The 9,821-nt window shown below is 40.6% G+C and overlaps 1 protein-coding gene across 1 annotated transcript in view; it reads left to right on the top strand.

Annotated features, from left to right (window-relative positions):
- Window positions 1-9,340, top strand: part of TOX3 (TOX high mobility group box family member 3) — a 63,241-nt gene extending 53,901 nt beyond the window's left edge. Inside the window, exons 4-7 of the mRNA XM_026036535.1 lie at window positions 3,864-4,133; window positions 4,851-5,078; window positions 6,409-6,489; window positions 7,840-9,340. Of these exons, the coding sequence (XP_025892320.1) occupies window positions 3,864-4,133; window positions 4,851-5,078; window positions 6,409-6,489; window positions 7,840-8,577 (1,317 nt within the window). The 3' untranslated portion in view covers window positions 8,578-9,340. The remainder of the gene's footprint in view (window positions 1-3,863; window positions 4,134-4,850; window positions 5,079-6,408; window positions 6,490-7,839) is intronic.
- The last annotated feature ends 481 nt before the right edge of the window (window positions 9,341-9,821 follow it).

The raw sequence follows: 9,821 nt of genomic DNA, 5'->3' as shown, positions 1-9,821 counted from the left end.
TCCGTGTTTTCCGTAACCAGGGTACCCACCCCATTCACTAGTGGACCCACGTTCTCCCTGACCTTCCTTTTGTTATTGATATATTTGAAAAAGTTTTTCTTGTTATTCTTAACATCCCGATGTTAAATCAGCTATATAAATCAGCTATTTAACATCCCGATGTTAAATCAGCTATATTCATGATGGGATAAATAGCATAACTGCCGTCTAAGAAGACGGAGGTGATTTTTTGTCTAAGCAGACGAGAGTAGGATGACTTGACGGATGGATTTTGTATGAGGCCCTTTGATCCTGTCTTCTTCTCACTGCATTGATGCTGCCTTTGAGGCTCACAGCAGTGCGAGGCAGTGGTGCTGGAAGCCAATGTACCCAAGCAGGGCCACCGTGAAGTGATCTGGAGAGGGGAAGGCTGGTTGGACCCTCTGTCACATTTTTTGTGCAATATAGAAGAGGAGACCAGAGGCATGGCTGGCATTCCCCTCCATCGATGTGTCAGTACCTCATTTTCTATAGCACCATGCAGTGCTGCAACAGAGAGGTCTCAAACTAAGTTCCTTCAACCTGCAAAGGAGTCACGCCAGTTATTTCTCTCTGGATTTTCCTTTTCTTCCATTATGCTCCTGTTTCACTGTCAAGCCCAGAAAACCAGCTGTTGCATTTTGCCTGGCTTTGTGCTAAAATCACCAAATTTCAATCCAAAACCATAAAGCAAATGAAGTTCATTCAAAACTTGATTCTTTCCACTTGAAAGTTCGTGATTTTTTTGCCAGAACTAATCTGTGGCTTTTGAGTAATGAAAAATCCTGAGTGCCTGTAATACTTAAATATCCTTTCTGGTTAACTTTATGTAAGAAATGAGCATATGATACTGTGTAGTATTTTCACAATATTCTCATGGGATTTATTCTGCATACACAAGCTTTACCCTTTCACTTTTCAGTTTTTATTTGGGTAGTAATGCAATTAGAATGTCATGCAGATGTTTTAGTGCAAGTCTGATTTTATTTCCATGCATGTTCCTGGTACATGGTGCTTTTCATCATTGCCTAGAGGGTGAAATGTTGACAATCCTAAGTTTCTTTGATCCAGTAAAAAGTAAGGATAGCCGATAGAAGTTTGATTTAGCTGGATTTGTTTGCTCAGGAGGTGTGTACAAGGACTGTGAATCTGATATTACTGATGCCCAGCTGCCTTGCCTTTTTTCTGCACAGCAAACTGTTGTACAAATGAAAAATGCTGTGCGCCCTTTTCTGAAGGGCCCTTCGCACATGGATCTGTGGAGGCCTGCAACACCGTGCCACGCAATATAAGTTAAATTCCCTCTCCTTTCCTCATTTTTTTACAGCGATTAGCAATGCAACCTATGTACAAAGCACGACAAATATATTCGTTGTAACTGTCCCAAGAACTTTTTTTTAAAGTGATGAATATATGAAAAAAACTTGAAGTGCTGTAGAATTTTGTCTTTCCTATGTTATTTCTCATCTGTTTGATGTTAGGCAGCCAACTACAAAATATTATTGTTGATGTTTATAGCTTTTACTGGAAGCTTATAGTTTTTCTTTTCATTATTGTTATTGACTTAAAAGGGAAAGTATAGGGAAAAAAAAGGAAAGAAATAAGTGGATGAAAACCCACACCAACATCAAATAGTCTCAGAAGAAGGGACAGTTAAGAATTCATAGGCTTGTGTATAAAATTAGATTCTGGGTCAGTGCAAGTCAAGAGAATTTAGGCTCAATGAAATCAGGGATGCAACCAAAATGACAAGACGTAGGGTAAGTCACTTGTAACCCATGTCATCGTATTCTGTTCCTTTGATGTAAAAGCCAAAAAAGCCCTTTTGCATAACAGTAAAGATAAAGCAGAAGGCAGCCTTTCAGAGGAGGAATACCTCTAGGAAAACGCTGAGTGCAAGATTAACAAAGAATGGTAATTTCTAAGAGGGAAGCTCATTCTGATTATTTTCACCTTTGTTTTAAAGACAGAGCTTTCTTTCCATGCAATACAATAATGCCTCTAAGTACAAAGAGTGCAGGATATGCAGAAAGTGATATCCTTTGAAAATGACTTTGAATGTCTTCTAGATGCCTCTGTCAATGTAATTCTAAGTCAAAATGACCCTATCGTTAACAGTAGGAGATTTCACAAAAAGGTGCCCTGGAGCAAATGGATATTTCAGCCAATAAACCTAATGTTTTTATCTTTTCTATATCAAGTGCTTCACTTCTGGCACATCCATCCTTCTCTAAGGAGCTAGGTATGGGAAAAGTGAGGACTTCTATAGGAGGAATAAGATGTAGTGTATAGGATCCAGATCATGAGCATGTGCTTCATCTGTACCCCATCCAGGTGAAACATCTGGCCTAATAAATGTCCTGCTGTGCTAATGAGTAGCTCTGCTCTCTTACCTAGAGGCCTTATCAGAGACATGTGAAGCCCAAATTCAGAATTAATGTAATTTATTGCTATCAAGGAGCAGTTTGCTGTATCAGCCTGGCTTTGAATGGGCAAAGCATGTGGAGGTCTGAGCATTTATCACCTTTAGCAAGTGTGCTGCTTCTTGGCCCTGCCAGCACTTGTGGCACCCAAGATTTGCAGAGGTCCTTTTGGGGGACCAAGTCCTACAAAGTAAGAGCCAAGCAGCATGCGCTGAATTACCTTGCTGCTGGTGCAGGCTTTTGGAAACTGGCCTAGCTGTGTCAGCACATAACAGGATAGCCCTGGAAAAGTCGGAATGCTCTGGGGAAGTGAGGTGGGGCATAAGCCAGGTGCTTGGCAGCATTGCTGCTTCATTTTATGTTATTTCATTAAAGCTCATTGAACCTACTAATAATTGCAGTGTAGGTTATTAATGATGGAAATTTTCAAAAATTAATTTTTCTCCATTTTCTCTGTTTGAGAAGTGGATATAGATTAGTGATGTTGCTGAATCAATTTGTGAGCTATTTGTTCTCTTCGTTTACTAACTGCTTTGAAAATCTTCTTTTCGCCTTACATGTTCTTTTATTATATATTGATCTTCTGTATGTAGTTAAAAATAACAAAATCGAGTAGCTCATAATCAGGTTGCAGTTGACTTTTCCCTTCAGAACCTCACTTTTTACGTTTTTTTTCCCAAATGCAATAACGAACAGATGCATGACAAGTTTTTGCTTTTGAGTCTTGAGACTCCAGCCTGCAAGTGCTGAGCTTCTGAGAGAGACAAAGCATAAGAACATTCAAGTTGGTGATTCATGCATGGCTTGGCCGTTTCAGGCATATCTGATTGTGGGATTAAAGACGAATTTGGCCCCAGGAAAGCAGGATCTGTAGGAATGGCTTCTGTCCCGTGCTGCAGGCTCTGTGCTGAAGTGCGGTAGGGCCTCTGCTTTCCGTTAAGATGACCTTAAAATTCCACTCAAAGAGAATTGCTTTCACTTGTTCTTAGTAACAACCCTGAATAATGAAAATGTCAGTAGAGGAAAATGTTTTTCTTTTCTTTTTTTTTTTTGGTTTTTTTTTTGTTTACTCGTTTACTTTTTGCATTTGACAGCAATTGGTGTCTCCACTGTAGCAGTGTTTTTGGATGTAGTCAAACAGACGGTTTCCATGTTGTTTATGTGGTTACTTCACACAGCATCAGGAGGGAAAAAACATGCATGTTTAGAAATGGAGAAATGCAATTTTTATTCCACCCAGAAACAAATGGAGGAGAAGTGGAGTTTGGGGCAAGTGTGGCCACCTCGCTGCACTGAGCTCAGGAACGAGAGGTGACCCAAGCTGCAAGGTGGTAGCAGCAAGTCTCCCCACTTGATAAAATAACTTGACCTGAGCATGTTCCCTGCACACCCCTGATGATGAAATGCCTGGATCTCTTTCAGGATCAGAGTCACACGCAGGTTTCTCAGTATCGCCAAGACCACTCGCTGATCATGAGGTCTATCGTGCACATGACGGATGCGGCGCATTCGGGAATGATGCCTCCTGCCCAGCTCACCACCATCAACCAGTCTCAGCTAAGCACCCAGCTGGGACTCAATTTAGGGGGCACGACCTTGCCACACACTTCTCCCTCCCCTCCTGCCAGCAAATCGGCCACTCCTTCCCCGTCCAGCTCTATCAATGAGGAAGATGCAGATGAATCAAATCGGGTAAGTCATGCTACATGCCGTCATGAGTCCCTAAAATATCAAGATATAATGACTGTCACAAAGGTATTTCTTCAGGCATGGTATCCCCTTGCTGCCATAATGTCTGCATAGAGCAATGAAAGCAGGACAACCTGCACAACCTCTGTCCCTGCAAGAGGAATAGGGGAACTGCCTGGTTGCCACAGTGGATGTCCACTAAAGAGAGAGGCTGGGAACTGTTCCTGTTTTTTGCCTGAAGGATAGGGCGTTTTTCACTTTACCTCGTGTCGAAGTAAACAGTCTAAGCCTAGTAATAAGGAAATGACTCCAAGCTGCTGTACTTCCAAGTCTCTATTGCTGAAATTATGTCTTTATGGGAATACACAGGTTGTCAGTTCAAAACATACTGTAGATTAGATCTTAACATTTTGTAGAAATGAGTAGTGGGGGGAGTAGTTTAACCTTTTTCAGGTGAAACTCGCAGGGTTGAGTCTCTGAGTCTTACTCACAATGAGGAGCAATTATTTATGCTTTTAGTCTCAGTAGAGCCGATGAGGTTAAGTTGAGAGTAAATCCTATTTGGTAGGAGTAAGGCTGGCACAACAGGACTCTCCAAAATGTTGCCTGCACGCTAATTTTATCCATTTATTATTAAACCAAACTGTCCAGAACCATTCAGAACTCTTTTGACATATACTTCAAGCATATATAGACTGTGCCTTTGTTCCTCTTTCCCAGGCCACTGGAGAAAAAAGAGCTGCCCCAGATTCTGGCAAGAAGCCCAAGACTCCAAAGAAGAAGAAAAAGAAAGATCCCAATGAGCCACAAAAGCCGGTGTCAGCATATGCGCTATTCTTCAGGGATACCCAGGCTGCAATTAAAGGGCAGAACCCGAATGCTACATTTGGAGAGGTTTCAAAAATAGTGGCCTCCATGTGGGACAGTTTAGGAGAAGAACAAAAACAGGTAAAAAATTGATGCGAGGCGCTCTTGCAAGAAGTAACCTAGTAATCCTCCTAACTAATCCTCCTCCCGCCTCTGCTCCGAGCGGGCTGCGCTGCTGGCTGATGTAGACATCTTACCCCGTAGAGCTGCATTGATTTTGAACTTGCTGAAGATCTGCCCTCTGAAACGCGTTTTGTTATGTGACCCAGTAGGTAATATTGAATAGCTGTGTTTGTCTTTAAATTTTAAAGGGCAGTTTGTAGAAAGCTTGGGTGATGCCGTGCTAGGGGCCTGTTAAGACCCATCTTTTGATGATTCTTATTTCAAAGCCCTTGTTTCCTATTAATCAGCAGCTAGAATAGAAGAGGGGAAGGTACACCCCATTTACCATTTCCTTTGATCTGCCTTATGAATTTGTTACAAAGCCTGTTGATTTTGAAGCTTTGAAGGCAGTGCTGTATGGCTCATTACAACAATACAGCGTGTGAAATGCTATCTCCAGCTCAAACTTGCTGCAGAATGAGGAGTTTTTAAAGATCAGCTGTTCTTCCTTGAGGGTTATTCTTCTTTCTATACACATGTAACTCCTACACATGAATTGGAAAAATAATATATTCCTTTGGGGTTGTTAGTACTTTTGTGCAGCTCCCATTAATAGTTAATGGAAGCTGTGATGGAGGAGGAGATCTCCGAGAGAACAACACCTTTCTGGCACGATGTGAAAAACTCTTGCGTGTGATACACTCCTAGAAGCTTTTAGTCTGATCTTACATGTGATCATGATTTAAGGGCAGACTTTAAATTTGCTAATGATTGAGGATTTATTGGCTTTTTGCCTAACTGTTCTAGTTACACTCAATGGGAGTTTCTAGTATTGGCTTTGGGGAAAGTGAATCGTCCAAGCTCTATAAACCCCGTTTTACAGAGATGCAAAGATTTTCTACAAGTAGTTCTAATACTTATTGAAAGCAATTACTGCCTTAGTGCTTTTGCTATTTCAGATCACTTCAGATGCTTTTTGGTGTCTAAAATTCTCCCTGGTGCACACAGTCAGTATGACATCTCTTCTTGGGAGATGAATTGTGCATACATCTTCTTGTAAAACAGTTGGTTGCTCTAGCAATTTTCTTTATTCATAATAAATCAACATGAAGTGTGATAAGAGTCCAGCAAGTAGACCTGGCAGCCTGAAATCACCTGCAAGGATATTGAGAACTTTCAGGAATGAAGATGTGTACTGGTAGAGCATATGGTGTTTTTTGGTTTCTGCTTTTTGGGTCTTATTTTGAGAGCACTTTGGCAATAATGTCTTTATAATTAGAGTTGGTGAAATTGTGGTCTCTTTCAATAGGTGTATAAAAGAAAAACTGAAGCTGCCAAAAAAGAATACCTGAAGGCACTTGCTGCCTATAGAGCAAGCCTTGTTTCCAAGGTAAGCCGAGAAGTGACTTTAGTGTGATGCAAGTTAAATATTTGGCAATGGTTTTTAAATAGGGGGATGGGAAAAGGGTTTGTTTCTCAAAAGAAAATTAAAATTCTAGCATTTTTTTTTAAATATAGTTTTAAAAGATGTGGTACTGTGCTTTAGCTACACTTAGTCTTTGCAAAAAGATACAGTTTTGCTATATTTAGTATCTCTAATGCCACAATAATGAGTACCAAACAGTAGCTACGCAAATGTACTCTCTGAGGGATTATCTTTGGAAGCAAAATTATGTCGTTGACTGTAAAAGAGAATTTATTCATGAAAAATATATTGATTTTTGCATCATTAACATTTGCAGATTATTTGCCAATTTATTTTCTTCCAAGTGCTGTTTTTTTAAAAGAGAGGCTTGAGTTGCTTGGGGTTGGACAATAGTTGCTGTATGAGAAAGCTTAAGTATTTCCTCTAGGTGAGGGAGAGCGTTGTGCCTTAGCCCTGAGTTTGGGATATTCTTAAAAATGGGACAAACTGCCAGTGAGCCACACTGAGTGTTTTACCAGATTCTAGTTAAAATGCATATGATGAAAACAAGGATGCTAAGTCCAATGGCAGCTGGAATGCTAAATATCTTTGACAGGTGGTCTTTTTTTTAATCCTAAATTCCCTTCTCAAAACCATCAGAAGTCACATTGTCTTTTAAAATCCATGGGACTTGGATTGCTGAGTGCCTGGGTTGTATTTGGGAATACCGAGAGTGGAAATATGTTCTAAATCCAGAATTCATTTCCCTTAACTTGAGACATCCTTGTTGTAGCTTTCTCGGCCAAGGTTGTTGCTGAGAGCAGGGATGGAAAAGCTGCTTTAAAAGCGTGATTTGACACATTGCAAGGGACTTGCCTAAAGCATGTCAGATAATTGCTCTGGAAGAGACTTTTCCTCTCCACTGTCTCTAAAGGGACTCTAGGCAGCTGTTAGAGATGTAGTGTGTACATTGCAGACATGTAAAACTTGGTGAGAGGAATCTCACCTCTGTGCTTAAATATATCTAATTTAAATGCACCCAGTATCTTAAAATACACCTAATATAGGTGTCCTTATGTCTTTAAAAGCATGAGAGTGCCTCAATTCTTCAAGCGTGGTTAGGCTGCTTCAGCTGCGTGCGTTTGAAAGCGTTCCCCATAGGCTTGTGTCCGCTGGAGATGCTGAGGGCTTGATGCCTTGGACACAAGGAACTACAGCAGACAAACTGTAGAGGTTGCTAGAGAATTTTTGCTGTCCGTTCCATGTCCAGGGCATAGATAGGAGAGAACCTGTGTTTCTCCAGTATCAACTCTTGAATTTCTTTTTCAAACACAGGCGGCTGCAGAGTCTGCTGAAGCCCAGACCATTCGCTCTGTCCAGCAAACGCTGGCATCCACGAATTTGTCTTCCTCCCTCATTCTGAATACTTCTCTTTCGCAACACCCAGGAGTATCTGCATCTCCTCAAACTCTTCAGCAGTCCCTTCCCAGGGCAATTGCTCCCAAGCCTTTAACCATGAGACTGCCCATGAATCAGATTGTAGCTTCTGTTACCGTTGCACCAAACATGCCCACAAACATTGCAGCTCCGTTGATGAGCTCTATGGGTTCAAACATGGTGCCAACGCCATCATCCTCTCAAGTAAGTCCCTCCATGCAAAGCCAGCAGCACCAGATGCAGCAGCTCCAGCAGCAGCAGATGCAGCAGATGCAACAGCAGCAGCTCCACCAGCATCAAATGCATCAGCAAATACAACAACAGATGCAGCAGCAGCATTTCCAGCACCACATGCAGCAGCACTTGCAGCAGCAGCAGCAGCATCTCCAGCAGCAGATGAGTCAGCAGCAGATGCAGCTGCAGCACATGCAGATGCAGCAGCAGATGCAGCAGCAGCTGCAGCACATGCAGCACCAGTCGCAGCCTTCCCCGCAGCAGCAGCACTCTCCGGTGGCCTCTCAGATCACCTCTCCCATCCCGGCGCTGGGGAGCCCGCAGCCGGCACCTCAGCAGCACCAGGCACAAATACAGCCTCAGGCACAGACTCAAGTATTATCACAGGTCAGTATTTTCTGAAGATAAATGATGCTGCGACGTCGCTGTGCGTTTATCGAGGGGGGCTAGGGGTAAACCATATTTGGCTGGAAACTGTAAATTGTTGATGGTTGTTATGCAGGGATGCATAACAGATCAAATGATCCTCTAAAGTGTCTATTAGATAGGCAATAAAGAACTACAATGTAGCTGTGTATCATCTTTTAGCTGACTATAAATCATCTTGTTTTTGTTTTGTTTCTTTTTTTTAAAAAAAAGCTGTGCTCTTTTTTCATGTGATGCCTTTTTAATTTATTTAAGCTTTACCTACAATATGTGAATCAAATGGCCTGATAAATACCTGGACCTTATGACTGCAAAATGGTCTTTCAGAGTTATATAATATAACCCTTGCTTCTCTAAAAGTGAATGATGCACTTGAAGGCAGTAGGAACTCATGAGACCCTTAAAGCACAGTTGTAACTACCTGTAAAATGGTGATTGGATTTCATACAGTCATACTTGTATGACATGAGTTAGTTGATGGCATTTTTTGTCATGAAAAAAATGGAGTAAGTCACAGATTTTTGCCAAAGCTCTTAATTTTTTCCTCCTTAAATGTCTTCGGAAAAACAAATGCAAGTCACTAAACTTAAATGTTGGACCCATCCTTTCACTTCGTTTCTCCAAATACCACCATGACAAAATAGAAATGACGGTTACCCTGTTACGTTAATTCCGGTTACGGAACAAATGTGAATATTATATTCTGTGTCGAAGTGATGAGTTTCAGATTTAATACACTGTATTTTTAAAAGGGAAATGCACTTAAATAAAACTGTTATTAGAAAAAAAGCTAAGATAAAAAAAAATGCAAGAGTTTTTAATACGCTGTAAAACCAGTAGAATATTTAAAAGAAACTCCACAACCGAATAATCAATGTAAATATTTTCTTTAAAAGTTGTAAGTTTTCATATCATGTGTTGTAAAGTTTTCATAAATGAGGCTTTAATGTAAACACTGGTAACATGAATTATTAATTGCTACATTGCTTATTGTGTTTTTATGCTGTTTTATACTTTTTTATGAGTTATGATAGCAGCAATTAAGTTGTTTGTATTTTGCCTATCTAAAATAAATGCTTTTATCTTGCTATAGAATAAACACATTTCAGTAAAACCTGTGGACCAGAAGTCTTTGATGGAGAGAAAGAGAAAAAGAAAAGAAAAAAATAGAAGTGCTTGTTCCTCAGAATGCCATCTTGGGAAATATATTTATTTTTTTT

This window comes from Nothoprocta perdicaria, unplaced genomic scaffold (genome assembly GCF_003342845.1).
Source record: "Nothoprocta perdicaria isolate Ctin4 unplaced genomic scaffold, notPer1 scaffold_18, whole genome shotgun sequence".
In the NCBI taxonomy this organism is placed as follows: Eukaryota; Metazoa; Chordata; class Aves; order Tinamiformes; family Tinamidae; genus Nothoprocta; species Nothoprocta perdicaria.
The sequence above is the reverse complement of the archived record's forward strand: the minus strand, read 5'-3'. Positions and strand labels throughout refer to the sequence as shown.